Source organism: Leucoraja erinacea, chromosome 14 (assembly GCF_028641065.1).
Source record: "Leucoraja erinacea ecotype New England chromosome 14, Leri_hhj_1, whole genome shotgun sequence".
NCBI classification, from domain to species: domain Eukaryota; kingdom Metazoa; phylum Chordata; class Chondrichthyes; order Rajiformes; family Rajidae; genus Leucoraja; species Leucoraja erinaceus.
The window spans coordinates 39289515-39311383 of record NC_073390.1 but is presented as its reverse complement, the minus strand read 5'-3'; the positions used below and the strand labels follow the sequence as shown (position 1 = coordinate 39311383).

Genomic DNA, 21869 nt, shown 5'->3' with positions numbered 1-21869 from the left:
CTCTCTCATTTAATGACTCATTGCAGCAGCTATCAGTCTATCCCACACAACCCCCACTCTCCCCGCTGCTCCAGTGATACAAACTGTCTGTTTGTAGGAAAGAGCTGCAGATGCTGGTTTAAATCGGAGATAAGACACAAAATGCTGGAGCAACTCAGTGGGACAGGCAGCATCTCTGGAGAGAAGGAATGGGTGGCGTTTCAGGTCGAGGCGTCTGAAGCAGGGTCTCAAAACGAAACGGCACCCATTCCTTCTCTCCAGAGTTGCTGCCTGTCCCGCTGAGTTACTCCAGCATTTTGTGTCTACCCCCAATCCTAAATGTTATCTGCCCATTCCCTCCACAGATGCTGCCTGACCAGCTGAGTTCTTCCATCACTCTGTTTTTCTCAACATTCCAGATTCTTTGGCTGGTGTCCTGGTGCTGTCGCAACAACCTAGAGCTCAATGCTCTTAAGACAGTGGAATTGATTGTAGACTTTAGGAGAGCTCCCCCTCCCCTCACCCCACTCACCATCAACAACACCACAGTCACATCTGTGGAGTCTTTTAAGTTCCTGGGAACCAACATTTTCAAGGACCTTAAGTGGGGGGCTACCATCGACTCCACAGTCAAAAAGGCACAACAGAGGATGTACTTCCTACGGCAACTGAGGAAGCACAATCTGCCACAGGCAATGATGGTCCAATTCTACACGGCCATCGTAGAGTCTATTCTCATCTTCTCCATCATGGTCTGGTTTGGCTCAGCCACCAAGCACGACACCTGGAGGCTGCAGCGAATCATCCGATCAGCAGAGAAGGTTATTGGCTGCGACCTTCCCTCCATTGATGAACTGTACACTGCAAGGGCCAGGAAGCGAGCGGGCAAGATCATCTCTGACCCCTCTCACCCTGGCCACAAACTCTTTGAATCACTTCCCTCTGGAAGGCGACTCCGGATTGTCAGAGCTGCCACAGCCAGACATAAAAACAGTTTTTATCCACAAATAGTTGCTCTACTCAACAGCCAAAAATCTGTAGCCTCCTTTTGATCTGGTATTTTGTTGGTTAACATGCTTGATCAATGGCGTTTTATCATTAATGTTTTATTATTATTAATGTTTAGTATTTTCTGAGTCATTCGCAACTGTCACTGTATGTCATGTTGTTACTTGTGGGCGGAGCACCAAGGCAAATTCCTTGTATGTGAATACTTGGCCAATAAACTTACTTACTTACTTAGCGTCTACAAATTACACTGTAGATTTTGTCATTATTTTACCAGCTCAACATTGTAAAACCATCTTTTTCCAGGAGAGATGGCACTCTGCTTTTGGGAATTTGTCCCTGAAAGTGCAACTTTTTGTTGCTCTGGATTTATGACACCTTGGTTGTGTTAGCCATGTACTACTGGACATTTCTGACTCTTTATTTAAAGAATCAGTTAAAAAAAGAGTTTTCTTGTTAGAATCCTTTTCAACATAACTGCCATTCCCTTTCTAAAAGATGCTGCCCTTTGCTCTGCTTTTCTCCCTTTCTTTCTCCGTGCTCCATATTATGAAGTGAGAACGTGACAAGAATGCCCTCAGTGCACAGGGAGCCACAATTTGGACACATTGTCTGAAAGGGCCATAGAAACACATTCAACAATAATCAGTGGTCTGGAGTATTGAGAGGAGGAGAAAGCCTCCTACGCTACAAACACCATGGGTTAAGTTTCAGGAGTGACGGGGGCAATGTGAATGGGTCGGGTGCTGAGCATGGTCATGGGCACAACTAGGTGAAGGGGAGTGGATACTGTCAGCATTGTGTGTGGATAATCCAATCCACTTTACTTCTCAACACCATCCACGCAAACCTTCTGCTGCCCAGAGTGAAAAGGTCCACATCTCAGTCTATGATATACGACAATGTAAGAGATTAAATAATCTCTGGCAAGTTCTCAAATTATATTCTACCCTAAAACCCCATGCCATTGACATGATTTTTGTAACTAACTTCATGCAGTAGACAGAAACTTTCAATTTAATTTCATGAGCAAACTTTCAAGGGCAAATATCGTTCACCAATAATATTCACGGTTTTGCTGTACAAATGTGAAGCAAACAGCATTCACTGAAGACTTCACATGTTGGTGATGTTGATTGAATCACATTGGCCAATGCAGTAGAAACAGTCAATGTTAAGGCACTGCTGATAAGATTGCTGAATGCAAAGACATTCTTTGTATCTCAATTTCTCTCATCAGATGCACTGTATCACGGAGAACACACAAGTATTCAGCTTTAGTCCAACCATCTGTCAATTAATACCCTTCTCTCCTGTAACGTCCTCAAGGTCCATCCATCACTTACAGGGTTTGTCCCACCACCCCCTCTATAAGTGAGGTCGGCATTCCGAAAAGCACGAGGAATCATGGGATTTGTCAAAGGACACTCGCTAGAAAGAAAAAGCGAACGAAGCGCTGACTGTATAAACTGTGTACAAATTCTTATCTTTATTCATGATTTATGTTTGAACATAAATTTAATATGAGGAACAGGGGTGCCAGGTAGCGGGGTATAACAGCGAGAGACGGGGAAGATGCGAGTGGGAGACAGGGGAGAGCGAGCACACAGACCTGACCCTCATCCGCAGCCAGGATCGAACCTGGGTCCCCGGCGTCACAAGCGCTGCCGAACCGCCACTGGACCATCCCCGTCCCCCCGTCTCCCACTGGCATCTGTCCCCTCTCTCTCGCTGTTGCACCCCGCTCTCCCGCTACCTGGCTCCAGCTTAGCTCTGCCTGACCCGCCGGGCAGTGGCGGCCCTGGGCTTCCAGCCGGCCAAGAGACGGGACACCCGGGATGGGACGGGGATGGTCCAGCAGCAACTCAACAGCGCCCGCAGTGCCGGAGATCCGGGCCGGACCCCGACCACGGACAAAATGCAGGCGTGCACACAACGCAGCACCACAGCTGCCGAGAATGTTTATAGCGAGTGACCTATGACCCGGGCATGCGCAGTCGGAATACTGAACTCGCTTATTCCCACACGTCACCTGTCCGTGTCCTCCAGAGATGCTGCCTGAGCCGCTGAGTTACTCCAGCACATTGTGATCCATCACAGAGGTCATCCTTCCCCAGAGTCGCTTCTAAACTCCATTTGGAAAAGGTTATTTTATGAGAGAAATCAAATAAAGATGATGATTTTCAAATCTATCTGACATGGTTGAATTGTTTTGCTGCTTTCATTGAAACAAATTTTGAAGTCATGTTCTCCCATTTCTCTGGATCATATTCTCTGGGTAGCACGCAACAAAAGCTTTTCACTGTACCTCGGTACACATGACAATAAACTAAACTAAAACACAGTGACAGTTAGCGATCGCCTTCATGACATGGAAACCTGTAAATTAGTCTCACAACAGCTGGACCAGTTCAGTGAAATGGTAACAATCTGCAAAAGAAGGTTGACAACTTGAAAGGCACATTGAATTTTCCAGATGAAGCAGCAAGGGTGGAAAACATCCATTGTGTCTCTGGGAACTGGTCCAATAAACCCAAACCTATCTGCTGCCAGAACAACATGCCTAGAAGCTGCAGAGCAAATGCCATGCATGGAGCCCGTGGCCCTGTAACTCTCCAACTCCCATCTGGACACCGATACTCAAACATGAAACCACACTCAGCCTCATTATCAGGCCTGGGTTATAAATACCTCCTGTTCAGGAGACTTTCTATTATACATGAAGGTGCACTTATTGCAACTCGTCAGATTAACACGATGGCATTCAGGAAATGCTTCATTTCACCTTCCATTAGTCTATAACTTATAAACGCAGTGCAGACCCCTCAATCACCTCTTGTTTTGTTTGAAGTAAAGCTCTTCAAAAACCACTGCAGCAGATCAACTACACTGCTAACACTCATCACTCCAGCGCTGGGTTGCTGTGGTAACAGATCTGTTCTGAGCGTTTTGCCAGAATCACAGCACCTCCCTCATCTGCCCTGTGGGACAAGTTGTGAAATCCTTCAGCACAGATTATTTCATCGTTTTGTTTAAAAATTGTGAATTCAATTTGTTTCTATAGATTTTCTCCTTAAAAAGTCATCAAGCAGTGGCGATAGAAGAACCTTTAAAAAGGTGTCATTGATAAATGATATTTTTACACTTTTCATCGATTTTTATTTCATTGTAATTTTTCAGAATTTGTTTATTTCTATGCAGTTATGTAATGCAGAGGTACAGAGCAGATATGTTCATCAAATATTAGGGCAGTAAAAATATTACCAAAATAGCTACGGGGTGGAATATAAAACAGGCGCCATCTTTCCCTCTCGCAATAGAACATTTCTCAATTTAAGTTCAATTTATTCAACTCCAAGTCTACAGGGATTGAACAGAAAATGGAAATCGCACCAGATAGTCATATAGCAGGGCAACACGCCCTTTGGCCCAACTCGGCCATGCTGACCAAAACACTCCATCTAAGCTTGTCCCATTTGCCCGCATTTGGCCCATATCCCTCTAAATTTGTCATATTCCTGTACCTATACAAGTGTCTTTTAAATGTTATTTCATTTGCCTGAACTAACACTTCTGGCAGCTCGTTCCACACTGTATCACGGTACAGGCTCGAAGGGCCGAATGGCCTACTCCTGAACCTATTTTCTATGTTTCTGTTTCTATACCCAACAACCTGCATGAAAAGCTGCCAACGCAGGTTCCTATTAAAGCTTTCCCTTCTCAGCTTAAACCGAGAATATCTGGTTCTTGATTTTCCTACCCTGGGTACAAGACTGTGCACTAACCCTCATGTGCAATGCCCTGATGATTTGAGTCACGTCTGCCAGATCAGCCCTCCTGTGCTCCATCACCTTCACTTCAGCACTGGCCAGGCTTTAGCAGAGCCAGTGGTCATCTCCGTACCTGTAAACAGGCTGCATTTCCCTGGCGATACCCAGAACAGCTCCAGGCTGGAACTTGTCAAACTCTTCAAACAGCTCCCTGATGTTAGACATGTACTTCACATCCAGGTCCAACTGCACAATATGCGTCAACTCTACAAAACAAAAGGAGGAAAAAACGTCAGCTCAGGTCGAGGTCAGTGGGAATTGACAGGATGCATGATATCCTATGCTCGTTCAAAAGCTCTAAAACATCTCTGACACATAATTTAAATGTTGTTTTGTACATGGTCAGAGAAAGCGAACAAACATGGAAGAAAAATGGAGACTTCTGTGAGAATTACAGTAAGCTTCATTCTATCATGAAGGACCGAATGGCCTACTCCTGCACCTATTGTCTATCATGTTATGAAAGGTGTTGCTCATTTCCTTTTCATTTGTTTCTTGTGGCAATGAACCAGTAAATGTTTAGAGATGTTGAGTCTAAGAGGTACAGCTCAGAAACAGGCTGGCCATTCGGCCTTTCATGTTCTATCTTATGTTAGTCCCATTAACCCACATCAGGACTGCAGCCTTCCAATTCCTTGGACATTCAAGTAGTTGTCTGGGTGCATGATAATGCCTTGAGTATTTGTCTCCAGGGAGGACATTCCAGCCTGCAACCCACGGATCCTCCCCAAACCTCCATCCTCCCAGTTCCATGTCCTACACACTGGGGCAATTTACAGAAGCCAATTAACATAGAAACTTGCATATCTTTGGAATGAGGGGGGGGGGGGGGGGGGGGGGGAACCAGAGCACGTGGAGAAAAACCCGCCTATTCTTTGTAGGTGCAGACCTGCACTAGTCTCTCGCCCCCCCCCCCCCCCCCCCCCCCCCCCCCCCCCCCCCCCCCCCCCCCCCCCCCCCCCCACCCCCCCTAGTCCCCCCCCCCCCCCCCCCCCCCCCCCATTTCATAGAATCCCCCAACCACAATATGTTTCCTTCATGCTGGTGAAAAATATTCATTTAGGATATCACCCCATCCCTTCCATCTCTTTACAGGTTGTCTGTAATGGGCACTCACTCTTCCAGGGTATTCTTTTGCCATGAATATACTTATAGACCTCCACCAGATATACCATAATGCCACCTGTCAATGGTTTTGTATTATATCTCTTAGCTTTACTAAGTTCGTTATACTTTTTATTCTCTTGATGGATCGTCTCCATCAGTAGTTACCATTACAAGCATCCATTTTTCTCTTTATCCAAGCCTCAACATCCAGGGTTCCCCATTCCTATTACCTGTCACCATCCTTTTCCTCCAGAGATGCTGCCTGACCCACTGGGTTACTCCAGCAATTTGTGCCTATCATCTATATTGCTCCAGGTGATTGTATCTGTATATCTAAACAACTGCTCTGAGCCCTGTTGCTGCCAACTCAGCTATAAATCGCTTAATGTTTGAGTAAAAACAGTGCTAAACTGTTCATTTCCCGACGGGCCACATAATCCTGATTAACCAAAAACACTTTGGTTAATGCAACTCCATTATAATTAGATCCATTGTTCTCATTCACCTAACCGTAAAGTGATGACTAACTCTGACAGAGCCCGAACCACAATGACAGCAGAATGATTCAGGAGCCAGGCACACTCTGCCTTCTTCACCCCAACAACACACAAAGCCCCATTTTTGCCTCGAACTTCTTAATCTATTCACCCCTTTCAGAAATGGAGAGATTTTTCTCTATCTCTAAAGGGCCAGAGAGATGGACTACCTCTTCCATCTTTTTTTCCCTTTAAGGCAGCCCTTTAATATTTCACTGTAGCTCGGTACACATGACAATAAACTCAACTGATTTCTCTGGACTCTTGGTCAACTGGAATGCCTTGCCCCAACTGTGAAGCAGCTTCAAATACTTTTCCTTCATTAAGCTGCCATTTCAATGAAAGACAATATTTGTTCTATGGATTAGGCATTCCCTTGGTATAAAGTTCAATAAAAATCAGTACAATGTTTGCGTAACCGAGCTTTCAACTGCTCATTTCCCACAGAGAATACAAGTTCTCATTGAAACAGAATTCTTGGCAAATCCATTCTAACAATTGGGATTTAGTGCATTTTCCCCGCAGTACAAAATGATCGATCTCATTTTCAGATCAAAAACTATTTCATTATTGAAAATGAGTATTTTAGTTTTGTAAAGATAAACACAATCATTTGTATTAAATGATTAAATAGTTGCCAAGTACATTTCTGAACAGTTATAAGCTGTACAAACAGTGTTAGAGGTTAACTGTTCACTCATGGCTCTCATTGGCCATGTCCAGCTGCCCTTGGGAAGTTAGTCGGACAAAGTCAGCATGGATTTACGAAAGGTAAATCATGTCTGACGAATCTTATAGAATTTTTCGAGGATGTAACTAGTAGCGTGGATAGGGGAGAACCAGTGGATGTGGTGTATCTGACTTCCAGAAGGCTTTCGACAAGGTCCCACATAAGAGATTAGTATACAAACTTAAAGCACAAGGCATTGGGGGTTCAGTATTGATGTGGATAGAGAACTGGCTGGCAAACAGGAATTGGAGTGGCAAATGGAGTGAGGGGGTATTGAAGGCAAGCTATTTCCAATATTTGATCTGGATGAGGATTGACACTAAGAGCTGGGGGGCAGTGTTAGCTGTGAGGAGGATGCTAGGAGACTGCAAGGTGACTTGGATAGGCTGGGTGAGTGGGCAAATGTTTGGCAGATGCAGTATAATGTGGATAAATGTGAGGTTATCCATTTTGGTGGCAAAAACGGGAAAGCAGACTATTATCTAAATGGTGGTCGATTGGGAAAGGGGGAGATGCAGCGAGACCTGGGTGTCATGGTACACCATTCATTGAAGGTAGGCATGCAGGTGCAGCAGGCAGTAAAGAAAGCTTTAATTGCAAAAGGATTTGAGTATAGGAGCAGGGAGGTTCTACTGCAGTTGTACAGGGTCTTGGTGAGACCACACCTGGAGTATTGTGTACAGTTTTGGTCTCCAAATCTGAGGAAGGACATTATTGCCATAGAGGGAGTGCAGAGACGGTTCACCAGACTGATTCCTGGGATGTCAGGACTGTCTTATGAAGAAAGACTGGATAGACTTGGTTTATACTCTCTAGAATTTAGGAGATTGAGAGGGGATCTTATAGAAACTTACAAAATTCTTAAGGGGTTGGACAGGCTAGATGCAGGAAGATTGTTCCCGGTGTTAGGGAAGTCCAGGACAAGGGGTCACAGCTTAAGGATAAGGGGGAAATCCTTTAAAACCGAGATGAGAAGAACTTTTTTTTCACACAGAGAGTGGTGAATCTCTGGAACTCTCTGCCACAGAGGGTAGTTGAGGCCAGTTCATTGGCTATATTTAAGAGGGAGTTAGATGTGGCCCTTGTGGCTAAGGGGATCAGGGGGTATGGAGAGAAGGCAGGTACGGGATACTGAGTTGGATGATCAGCCATGATCATATTGAATGGCAGTGCAGGCTCGAAGGGCCAAATGGCCTACTCCTGCACCTAATTTCTATGTTTCTATGTTTCTAGTGTCACCTTCTCAAATCACTGTAGTTCTTCTGCTAAAGGACCTGCCACATTACTAATAGGTGGACAATTTTACAATGTAGACCCAGGAACAATGAAGGAATGACGATGTATTTCCAAGTCAGGAATGTGTACGACTGGGAGAGGAGTGTGGAGAGATGGAGCTGCCCCATCTTGTGTACAGTTAGAATAGCTGAGACAAGTATCTGCTGGGACCTGTGTATCAGACACACTGGTTGTGGAGCAAACCAACATGAAAATGGTGGACAGGCAGCTAATGGAAGGCTGCTTTCCCACATTCTCTCCTGAAAATGCTGTATGTGAAGGGGAGGGAACGCCTGAATGGGAAGACTTTGCTACACAGATTCACAAATGTTTGTTTTCTAATTCTTCTCAGTTGGTTTATTGTTGTCATGTGTACCAAGAGCTTTATTTTGTGTGCTATCCAGTCGGATCAGGTTATAGGGTGATTTCACGAAAGGTCACTGGATCATAGATCCTCACCCACGTGACCGCAAAATTTAACTGGGGTACAAACGTCACTTCCAGTACATGTTATTGATGCTAGAAACGCGTACTTTCACACCCGTTAAAAACCGCGAAAACGGTTAGTTTTTGAGCTGTAAATAACTGTGCCAGTCGGGGTGACCGTGAGGCACAGCTATCCTACTTTAGAGTTCAGAAGATAAAGAAAAATGAAGGTAAAGACTAGGGAAAATAACAGCAGAAGTTGTTGGCCGTGCAGATATAAAGATCGAAAATATCGGGAAATATCGCGTTTGCTCACTGCATTTCATCAGAACTAATGCATTATTGATGTTTTGATGAAATGCAGTGAGCAAACGCGATAATTCCCGATATTTTCGATCTTTATATCTGCACGGCCAACAACTTCCGCTGTTATTTTCCCTTCAGCGCTCTCTTGTCTTTACCTTCATTTTTCTTTATCTTCTGAACTCTAAAGTAGGATAGCTGTGCCTCATGGTCACCTCGACTGGCAGTTAAATTTTGCGGTCATGTGGGTGAGGATCTATGATCCAGTGACCTTTCGTGAAATCACCCTATACCATAGGCAAGTACAATCAAGCCATAGACTGGTATAATAAGTAGTGTACAGAGAAAAATACCCAGAGTGCAGAATATTATGTTACAGCATTATAGTTACAATTACAGAGAAAAAGTCCAAGGTGTCCAATGAAGTAGGTTGGAAGATCGGGCTTACATCCAGGCTTATAGGAGGACTGGTCAGTAGGAAGGAGATGTTACTGAACTGGGGGGCACATGCTTTCAAGCTTCTGTATCTTCAGGCTATTGGGAGTAGGGGGTAGAGGGAATGACCAGGGTTTGAGTGGTCCTTGGCTATGTTGGCTGCTTTCCCGAGGCAACATGAAGGTAGGTCAGTAATCTGAATATAAACTCTTTCTGTAAAACAAGTGAAGTGCAGCGAGGCCGTTCTCCCAGGGGAAGCCGTGACGGTGGATGTGTTTATCTCCACAGCTGTCATGTTATCATGTTTTAAACTGAACCGGTGAATGAAAGGAGAGCTGATGGCATTGAGAAAATTCAATGGTGCTGTATCATTAGACTGAAATACTAGCTTTAGATTAAATGGGATGGTATTTACAATTACAAGTATATTAAATAACTTGTACTCACTTTAAATCTTGTTTAGATATATTCTGGTTTGCAACAGGTTGGCTACATTCCCACATGGGGGAGGGGAGGGAGATTAGGAGCAGACCTGCACGGATGGACAAAAGATGAGGAGTCAAATATCACCTCCTCCACCTGCCAGTTTATTAAGAAATGAGAACCAGGCTGAAGACAGAACACTCGGATGGAAAGTTAAAAAAAGAGACAGAGGAAGGAAAATACCCAGACTGGCAGCAAATATGAAAATAATCCAGAAGTCTGTGGAACGTCAAGAGTTCACGTTCACGTTCTAGCAGCAGAATTAGGCCATGATTCAGCTCATCGAGTCCACTCCGCCATTCAATCATGGCTGCCTCCTAATCCCATTTTCCTGCTTTCTCTCCATAACCCTTGACACCCGTTCTAATCAAGAATTTGTCTACCTCTGCCTTAAAAATATCCACTGATTTGGCCTCCACAGCCCTCTGTGGCAATGAGTTCCACAGATTCACCACCCTCTGACTAAAGAAGTTCCTCCTCACATCCTTTCTAAAAGAACGCCCTTTAATTCTGAGGCAGTGACCTGGTCTTAGACTCTCCCTACAGTGGAAACATTCTTTCCACATCCACTCTCTCCAGGCCTTCCATTATTCTCTAAGTTTCAATGAGGTCCCCCCTCAACCAGTGCTGTCAAACACTCATCACATGTTAACCAACTCACTTCTGGGATCATCCTTGTAAACCTCCTCAAGACCCTCTCCAGAGCCAGCACGTCCTTCCTCAGATATGTTACTATGTTTTCTATCTTCTTCCTGTGGTTGTAGAAGGTGGGACAAGCAGAAGGCAATCTACTGAGAAAAGCATCGAAGAGCTGCCACACTAAATGGGCTCTAACACCAAGGAAAAGATGCAGCTCAAGTTAGCTGCAGCTGAGTCTAGAACACATACTGTAAACATTCAAGCAGTCACAGATAATCTGCGGGTTGAACACCCTTATTCAGGACTGGGAAGACAGAAAAGTAAAGAGTCTAAATTGCAGAAAGTTTGGGAGAGGAGTGGACCTCTCAAAGAGCCTAGCTCAGATTGGACAAGGCCATGGTTGCCACAGTGATATCCAGCCATCAGAGGTTCTGCTGGGTGTGTTAAATGAGGAGAATTGGAGAGAGATTCAATGGATATTTTTAATGCAGAGATAGATAGAATTCTAGATTTTAGTAAAATTCTGCAGGTGTTGAATTCTGAAACAAAACAAAGAATCCTTGGAGATAATCATCAGGTCACCTGTGCCGGCAGAGAAGGTGTTGATATTTCAGTCACACATCATTCTTCAGTCTAGCTTGTACATGGAGGACTGGTGATAGATGTATTACATAAAGCAGCACGATGCTCCATGCTTTGTGGGAAATAATTCATAGCTTTGGAATGTAATCTTAATAGAATTGCTAGAATTGTCGCCAGTCTACATCCAATGTGAGACTCCAGTCTGGTATAACAAACAGCTCTAATTAACATGGACATGGAAAAGACAAAAAAATAAACTTTGGCTTGGCACAAAATGAGAAAAGTACATTTTAAACATTGGCAAATAGTAGCTTCCTTTGGCAATAGTAGGCAAGGTAGCTATTAAGAGATCCAATGCAGACCTGTGACTTTCACACAGCGAGAACAAGCCAGGAAATCCTCCTCAGAATTATAGAGATACAGCATGGAAACAGGCCGTTCGGCCCAAGGTACCCACTCCGACCAACATGCCACATCTACATTAGTAGAGCCAGGATTTTGCCATAAAAGCCATGTGCCTTTTCATGCCTTTTTTGATTTCACCAGGATAATGCCTTTTTCATGATCAAGTGCCTAAATCAGCCTTTTTTTGCCATTTTGCCAAAAGGTCATGCTATTTTCTCTAAATGTACCGTGATTACAATGACATTTTCTATGTTAACATGTTAATATTAATGTTATTATTAACGTGTTAACATAGTATAACTTACAAGAAAACCTCCACCACCACTGGGCAAAACCAGGGGCGCCACCATCGGGCGTTCATTCGTTCGTGCCACTGCCCACTGGTTCAGTCTTCTCCAAGATCTATTTAAGAAAGAACTGCAGATGCTGGAAAAAATCGAAGGTAGACAAAAAATGCTGGAGAAACTCTGCGGGTGAGGCAGCATCTATGGAGAGAAGGAATAGGTGACGTTTCGGGCCAAGACCCTTCTTCAGACTGATGTGGGGGGGGGGGGGGGGGAAAAGAAAGGAAGATGCGGAGACAGTAGGACTAGAAGGAGAGCTGGGAGGGGGAGGAGGAAGAAGACAAGGGCTAAAATTAGAGGTCAATGTTGATACTGCTGGGGTGTAGACTACCCAAGCAAAATACACAAGCTTGGCTCCTCACTACATTTACTGCTGGCTCCAGTTGCAAATCTGAGTTTTCGAGTGATCTGTGCAAGCCATTCATTGATGCTGGAATTCCACTGTGGAAATTGGAAAACAAATCTCTCAGGGTTTTTTTTTGACAAATACACAGAGGAACCTATACCAAGCAAGTCATCATTACGGAAAAATTATGTTGACAGCAACTTTAACATTGTTATGCAGAAAATTAGAGATGAAGTTGCATGCAACAAAATATGTATCTCAATAAGGCGAGACAGCAATGCTGTGGGGAGTTATGTTGCCAATGTGGTCATCGGTACATTGGAGGCAGGTCAACCATCAAAGGAGTTGACATCTGAAGTATTGGAGAAGTCAAACAGCTCAACTATTGCTCAGCTGTTTACATCTTCACTTGCTGTACTTTGGCCAGAAGTTAGAAACCGTTGCTGGTACATGAACATGTAGCTTGTTTCGGGTATGCACCAGTGACCTCTGCTGAGGTAGAAAGACGTTTTTCACAACTGAAGCATATTCTGTCTGACAGACGGTATAGTTTAACACCAGATAATTTGGGAAAAAATGCAAGTAATTATGTGCAACCAGACACCTTTGGTCATTTAATGTAGTATACCTTTTTTGTAATTTTATTATGCCTTTTTGCCTGCCTATTTCAGAGTTTTTTCGTGCCTAAACTTCCTGGCTCTTTACATCAGTCTCACTTGTCTGCTTTTGGCTCATATTCCTCTAAACCTGTCCTATCCATGTACCTGTCCAAATGCGTCTTAAACATTGCGATAGTCCTCGGGAAGGTGTTGCTTGTACAACAAACAGCAGCTGAGAATCAAATTGGGTTTTTTAAAATTAGTTTTAGAGATACAACACGGAAACAGGCCCTTCGGCCCACCGAGTCCGCACCGATCCCCGCACATTAGCACTATCCCACACACACTCAGGACAATTTACATTTATACCAAGCCAATTAACCTACAAACCTGTACGTCTTTGGACTGTGGTAGGAAACCGAAGATCTCGGTGAAAACCCACGCAGTCACGGGAAGAACGTACAAACTACGTACAGACAGCACCCATAGTCAACGGTTCAAAGGTTCAAATTTATTTGTCACATGCATCATAAGGTGCAGTGAAATTAATTTATCATGCAGCCTTACAATTAAAAAAAGGACATAATACACAACATAATTCAACATAGACATCCACCACAGCATTGTTCACTGTGGTGGAAGGCAACACAGTTCAGTCAGGACAAAACCAGAGTCTCTGGCATTGCAAGCGCTGTAAGGCAGCAACTCTATCAATGCGCCACCATGCCAGTGGAGGCATGACTGCTCCGATTGGTCAGGTAGCGTTAACACGGCCTCTCACACTGCACGTTCTCACCATGCAAGCATTTTCCACCCCATCACTGTCAGCATCCACTGACACACAGCACATTACTGAGAGTTCTATCCACTCTGCCTGCACCACCAGCCCACATGCTCCAAGTGCCACTGGTCTCTGTAAGATTCTGCACAACTTCCTGGGAGCGGCAACATTTCATCAACGCCAATGCAGGAGGGTTGGCCCTTGCTTCAGTGGCATCTTACAGAAACACAGGGACACACAATGCACAGACTACTTGGTCTGGTTTGCAGAACCCTTCCATGAAACTTTAGATTATTTTCTCCATTGTAACACTCTTCAACTTCAAAGCTCATGTTACTGGTCTTGATTTACTCAGTTTGAGATAAGATTAGAATTATTCCTTACATACTGAAACATCACTCATCATCCAGAGAAACATTAAAAAAAACTTGTTGCTTTCAACTGGACAGATTTTTTGAATTAGCGGGGTTTTCTTCTATTTCCAACTCAGGAAACCGCACTGGTTCAAGAGTCGATATTTTACCGAATGCTCCAATCTCCTACAGATGCTCTGTACACATCGTGACTGGTTGCATCAAGACTTGAGTGTTCAATCGTCACATGTACCGGCAACGGGACAATGAAACTCTTACTTCAATAGCACAGATAAATATATCATAAACAATAACATAATAAATTACTAATCTGGAATACCCAGTAACCAGACCATAAAGAGTGCAAAAGCCAAGTCCGTACAGCAACAAAAAAGTCCAGAGGAGATCATAGTCAGAACATAGGTGCAGGAGTAGGCTATTCGGCCCTTCGAGCCAGCACCGCCATTCAATATGATCACAGCTGATCATCTAACATCAGTACCCCGTTCCTGCTTTTTCCCCATATCCCTCTCATCCTTCTAAAGTCCAGTGAATACAAGCCCAGTCAACCCATTCTTTCAGCATATGACAGTCCCGCCATCCCGGGAGTTGCAGAGATTGTGGTTACTGTTATTAGCCAAGACAGCATATATCGTCAAGGATCCCACCTCCCAACATGCCCTCTACCCACTCTTACCATTAGGCAGGAAGTACAGAAGTCCATCATGTCCATGAACCGACCTACACAACCCAAAGCCACAACACTACACTACACACCACTACACACACTTGCATGTTTTTGCAGGGTTTTTTTCATCTACTAATCTTTTTACACTAAATCTCCAAATTTACACTTGGGTTTTTTTTCAGTCTTTGACCTTTTAGTTGTGTGTAATTTATGGACAATGTATAATTTGTTTGTGTCTGTGCGCGTGTGTGTCTGTGCGCGCGTGTGTGTGTGCGCGTGTTTTGTGAGAGTGTGTGTGTGCGCATGTGTTTTGTGTGTGAGCGTGTTTTGTGTGTGTGTGAGCGTGTGTGTTTTGTGTGTGTGTGTGGTGTGCGTGTTTTGTGTGTGTGTGAGTGTGCGTTTTGTGTGTGTGTGTGTGGGCGCGTGTTTTGTGTGCGCGTTTTGCGTGTGTGTGTGTTTTGTGTGTGTGTGTGTGTGTGTTTTGTGTGTGTGTTTTGTGTGTGCACATGTGTGCGCGCGTGTTTTGTGTGTGTGAGTGTATGTGCGTGTTTTGAGTGCACGTGTTTTGTGTGTGTGTGAGTGTGTGTGTGTGTGCGCGTGTGTGTGTGTGTTCTGTGTGTGTGTGTGCGTGTGTTTTGTGTGCGCGTTGTGTGTGTGTATGTGTGGGCGTGTGTGCGATTGTGCATGTGTGCGCGCGTCTTTTGTGCTTAGTATATTGAAATAACTTAACTCTTGCGGGAAGAATTTGATTTGACTTGAATTTTAATACTGCTATCTTATTGTGTTTGTCACACAGGATTAGTGGGACATAGCTACCAGCCTTGGTGGGCATCTACCACACACGGTGCCTCAGGACGGCCGTCAGCATCCATAAAGACTCCTCACACCCTTGTAATGGACTGTTCGAACTACTTCCCTCCGGCAGACGTTACAAGGCCTTCTACGCCCGAACCTCCAGACTCAGAAACAGCTTCATTCCCAGAGCTATAGCGGTTCTGAACCGGCCCTGCTGAGTGCTCCCCATCCCCCCTGGACTGTCTCCCTCAGATGGTCACGTTGCACAGTTTATTTATTTTTTTATTTGACATCGGTTGGAAGCTGCATATCAAATCTCGTTGCACTGATGTGCAATGACAATTTAAAAAAAAGATATTATTAATAGAGGAATCGGTAGCATTTTCTAAATCTTCTAATTCCAATTGTTCCAAACTGTTTTTTTTATTTTAATAAGCTTGATATGAGATAATAGAACCTCTGATAAAGGCCTTAAAAGATTCCCATAATAAAGAGGCCAAAATACCAGGTGTGTCATTTGTCTCATAAAATAGTTCCATCTGTTGCTCCAAATATTCACAGCGACCTGGGTTGGTTAATATTTGAGGATTAAATCTCCAGAACGTTTTTTATAGCCCTTGCTATAGAACCCTTAGCTGAAAGTAGAGTACATCTGAGCATTCATGGCTATAATACTAAATATACTAATAATAAGATTTTGTTATATGCAGACGATGTACTTTTTTTTATATGTTACCAATTCCCAAGTCAGTATCCCAAATATACTAAACCTCATAGAACAATTCGGCTCCTTCAATTCAATTAAATTCAACTTTAATGTCATTGCACACATACAAGTATGGGTACAACAAAATGCAGTTTAGCGTCAGTCCATAGTATAGTGCAATATAGAAATAAAAATAAAAATACAGAATAATCAAACAATGTGGACAGAGAGACTGGAGAAGTCTATCGGCGGGACTCCGAGTTCAGCAATGTGATGGTATTATTATAGAAGCTGTTCCTCATCCTACTGGTACGAGACCTGAGGCTCCTGTACTGCCTCCCTGATGGGAGGAGGGCAAACAGTCCATGGTTGGGGTGGGAGGGGTCTTTAATGATCTTCCCGGCCCGTCTCAGACACCGTTTTCGGTGGAGGGCATCCATGGCAGGGAGCGGGGCACCGATGATGTACTGCGCGGTTTTCACCACCCGTTGTAGTGCATTCCTGTCCGCTACGGTGCAACTGCTGTACCATACCGTGAAGCAGGTGGTCAGGATGCTTTCGATGGTACAGCAGTAAAAGTTGGTCAGGATCTGGGGGGGGACAGGTGAGCTTTCTTGAGCCTCCTCAGGAAGTAAAGGCGCTGCTGCGCCTTTTTGATCAGCTTGGAGGTGTTGAGGGACCAGGACAGATCCTCCGAGATGTGTACCCCGAGGAATTTGTAGTTGGAGACGCGCTCCACCTCAGTCCCGTTTATATGGATGGGGGTATGTCTGCCCCCTCTGACCTTCCTGAAGTCAACAATAATTTCCTTCGTCTTCTTGGAGTTGAGGACGAGGTTATTGTTGGCACACCAGGTTGTCAGGTGCTGGACCTCATCCCTGTAGGCCGACTCGTCGTTGTCACTGATCAGTTCTACCACCGTGGTGTCGTCGGCAAACTTAATGATGGCGTATAGAATAAACTGGAACAAGGGTGTAGAATAAATACCCTTCTCAGGGTATAGAATAAACTGGAACAAATGTGAAATTATGCCGATAAAACCTCAAGACCCTTCATATCTCCTAAAATTTCCCTTTATAATTGCTACGGGAAAATTTTTAATAACTTGGAGTCTACGTGACTAGAAAATATCCCTCTTTATTTCAAGCAAATTTTCTACCATTAATCACTAAATTAAATGCCCTTATTCAATTTTGGAAAACACTTCCGATTTCCCTTTTAGGTAGAATGCCATAAAGATGATTTTCCTTCCACAACTCCTGTACAAAGTACCTGCCCCTCACCATACTTGTACATATAACACTAAACTCAACTTGACTTGCACGTTTACCTGGGAATGGGCACATCTATAAGTTTAAGTCTGTTGAAAGGCTGCTTCCGAAAAGATATTAACAAAGTAATTGGTTATGTTAGACCAAGGGACAGATCAAACATTTATTTCTATTTGAAATGGTAAAAGCTATTATATTTTACAGTTCCACAACGATGATGCCATAGAATCAGAGTGACCAAGTGAATGAAAGGTGTCCCCATGGCGCTGCCAGGCTGAGGTCAGACAACTATGCTCACAGTGAGGAGCAGTTCAGTGAGTGGAAGTAACGAGGCATGGAGTTACTGCAGGGCGGTGTGGGATATGTTACCTCTCCTTCAGTCTGAAGAAGGGTTTCGGCCCGAAACGTTACCTATTTCCTTCCCTCCATAGATGCTGCTGCACCCGCTGAGTTTCTCCAGCATTTTTGTGTACCTGCGGTGTGGGATAGGTGCCCATTGTACCAACATCACGATAACTGCGCACAACTCTGTGGAGTTCTGTGACAAATGCAAGTTTTAATTTTAAGACTATTAAGGACTATTTATTTGACCTGGCAGCTCTCAAAGTTTAGAGCTTTGAATGCAAACATGACACTTGAAGTTTATTCCACTTCAATTTCCTGCCACAAATTCTCATGGGCAAAAACTAGTTAAGCTGGGCTGTGCAGAAAGGAACTGCAGATGCTGGTTTAAACCGAAGATAGCCACAAAAAGCAGGACTAACTCAGCGGGACAGGCAGCATCTCAGGAGAAAAGGAATAGGTGACGTTTTGGGACTGAAGAAGGGTCTCAACCAGAAACATCACCTATTCTTTTTCTCCAGAGGCTGTCTGACCCGCTGAGTTACTCCAACTTGTTGTGTCCATCTTAAGTTAAGCTGTGCCACAACGCTGCTGAAAGAAATCCACTTGTGCCAATCACTTGTGTCGCTGATATTTCAATGTATCACCACAATGCACACTTCAACTGGTCGCTCACTTTCAACTTGTTAAATATCAATATTATGAACTTGTTAAATATCAAACAGCTGCATTTCTTTCCAATCAACTGGCTGTGATGGAAAACCATTTCAAATAATACTCAATGTTCAACCATTAATAATCAATATTCTGGTTCAATTATTGTAAATTATTGCCCATCAAGACGAAAGAATGCACCATAGGAAAAAACTGCAGATGTTGGTATAAATCAACAGCAGACACAAAATGCTGGAGTAACTCAGCGGGACAGGCGGCATCTCTGGAGAGAAGAAATGGGTGACGTTTCGGGTCGAGGCCCTTCTTCAGACTGATGTCAGGGGCATGGGCGGGACAGAGATCGAATGTACTCGGAGACAGTAAGACTGGTGGGAGAACTGGGAAGGGGGAGGGGATGGAGAGAGAGGGAAAGCAAGGGCTATTTGAAGTTAGAGAAGTCAATGTTCAAGCTTTTGTTGCGTGCTAACCAGTCAGCGGAAAGACAATACATGATTACAATCGAGCCATTTATAGTGCATGGATACATGATAAGGGAATAACGTTTAGTGCAAAGTAAAGTCAGTAAAGTCTGAGGGTCACCAATGATCAAGATAGTAGTTCAAGACCGCTCTCTGGTTATGGTACGACAATTCAGTTGCCTGATAACGGCTGGGAAGAAACTGTCCCTGAATTTGGAAGTGTGCGTTTTCACACTTCAGTACCTTTTGCCCGATGGGAGAGGGGAGAAGAGGGAGTGACTGGGTTGAGACTGGTCCTTGATTATGCTGCTGGCCCTGCCGAGGCAGCGCAAGGTATAAATGGAGTCAATGGAAGGGAGGTTGGTTTGTGTGATGGTTTGGGCTGCGTCCACTGTAATTTCATGCGGTCTTGGATTGGGCTGTCCTGAACAACAATTATTATTATTTAAACTTTTCTACTGTCTATAAACTTTTGTTCTCTCCTGGTAATTGGTTATGTGAATCTATCAAAGTGCTCTCGACCCTTTGAACTTCTACGGGTTGCCTTCCTGATCCAAGAGCTTCAAGCCTCCCACAGCCATTCCAGTTACATCGCAATGCAACTACATGTGGTCTATCTTGGCAACAAACCTCAAAAGACCTCAACACACCCTCCTGACTATGAAACTTATGGCCACCATTCCATCTCCTCAAAGCCTACACGCGTGCGATGGGTGTACTCACCAGAGGTCAGGAGCAGTTGAGGGCAGTGACTCAGCAACTCTCTGGAATAATTCAGCTGAAGCAACAACGACCAAACATTGCAGTGAAATCCCAGTGAATAAAAGTAACCCCTCTCAGACTTTCAGCTCATTTCCAAACGACATGCAAAGAAAGTTAAATTGACGGGTGGCGCTGTCAGCGATGGCAGCCTCGCCAACGGTCTGTCTGTCTGTTCGTCTTTATTATTATTTTTAATGTGATTTTAAAAGTTTGTGTTAATGTTCTCTGGTTTGTTTAATGTGTGTGGGGTGGGGGGCTTGTCGGGGGAAACTTTTGTTTCAATCTCTTACCTTGCCGGAGATGCGAGTGTTTTCCAGGTCGTATCTCCGGTTGCTCTGCGACATAACATCATGGAGCTGGCGGCCTTGCTCGAGGCTGACTTTAAGCCCCACCACAGGGCCATGGACTTACCATTGGAGCCTGCGATCCCTTGCCTGGGATCGACGCTCCAACCGCAGCCTGCGGATTCAACATCGAGGAGCTTGCAGTCTCGGTTAGAGACCGATGTCGGGAAGCTCCAAAGTCGCAAGAGGTTCGACCAGCCCCGACCCAGAATCCGATCGCCCGGCGTGGGGGAGCTGAGATCCCCCCTAAGGGAGCTTGAACGCCCCGACGTGGAGGGCCCGACCACCAGCTACTGGAGCCAAGATTGTCCCGTCAACGGAAGGCTCGAGTCCGCCGACCACGGGAGGACAAGGAAGGGAAGAGATTGAATTTTTTTCCCGCCTTCCATCACAGTGAGGAATATGGAGGAGTCACTGTGGTGGATGTTCATGTTAAAATGTATTTTGTGTGTCTTGTTGCTTTTTATTGGTAGGACTGTATGGCAAATCAAATCCCTCGTATGTTGCAAAACATACTTGGTTAATAAAGTATGATTATGATATGTTAATACCTGCCAAAGCCAAATTCACTTAGAAGATATTATGTGAATGATTTTACAGAACAAACATTCAGTGATTGCAGGATATTTCTAGCGCCACTGCTGAGACAACACACACAGGATTACCTGCTGGCATGATTCTGTGCATGGCCACGGACAGGAAGAAAATGGAGTCACTGTAGTAGGAGCCAGCGCCAGCACTGAAGAGCTGCTGCATCGGTTCAACCACAGGGAATAACTCGTGGGTCATGGTGTCCACGTCATGGAAGGTGAGCTGTCACACAGAGTGCACAGGGTTAGTTGTGTTTCTAGTTTAGTTTATTGTCACATGTTGTACAGTGAAAACGTTTTTGTTGTGTGCTAACCAGTCAGCGTAAACATATAACGTGCACAGGCAGAGAAACGTAACGAGACAAAAATCTTCGTGTCCCTGAGGATCTGGATCTATAAATTCCATTCCCCTCTTGCATCTTGACAACAATTGTGCAACATCAGCATGGAGCTGCCGCTCATTATGGGGACACGGCTCTGCTGTGATAGGGGAATGTACTGATATCTGCAATCTCGTTCAATGCAAGCAGGTTTTTATTTATAGACATTATAAATGTAATTCTGCTTTTATGCCGAGACAAATCACTACAAAGAGGTTAGGAGTGACCAAGGGCCAATCCTGTCCCCTGCACACACACACACACACACACACATGACCCTGTGAATGTTCCAGTTTCCACCCTGCTCCCCAAGATATACTGGACGTTGGCTTAGGTTAACTGGTTCCGACCTCAGTGTGGTCAGATGGTGGGAGAATCAGGCTTGTGAAGATGTGAGAGCAGAGGGGTAACAGGGAAACGTGGAGGAGCAGTTTTAACCACATTGAGAGCCCCCTCAACAGGACAGACTGCATGACCTCCAAACATGGACCTGGATCACGTGCAGGCAGAGAAGAGTAGGTTACCTTGGCAACATGGGTGGCATGGATATAGTGGGCCGAAGGGCCTGCTACTGTGCTGTTACAAAATACAAGATGTAAATAAATTGACCAACTTGATAAAGCCTCAAGTTTTAAAACCTGAACTAACAAAAACAGGACAAGTATCTCAAACTCTCAGCTGAAGCACCACAGACAAT

The 21869-nt window shown here is 44.4% G+C and overlaps 1 protein-coding gene across 1 annotated transcript in view; it reads right to left on the bottom strand.

Annotated features, from left to right (window-relative positions):
* xxylt1 (xyloside xylosyltransferase 1) overlaps window positions 1–21869 on the bottom strand; it is a 55437-nt gene that overhangs the window by 26685 nt on the left and 6883 nt on the right. The window contains exons 2-3 of the mRNA XM_055646212.1: window positions 20868–21015; window positions 4891–5023 (exon numbers count right to left, since the gene is read on the bottom strand). Of these exons, the coding sequence (XP_055502187.1) occupies window positions 4891–5023; window positions 20868–21015 (281 nt within the window). The remainder of the gene's footprint in view (window positions 1–4890; window positions 5024–20867; window positions 21016–21869) is intronic.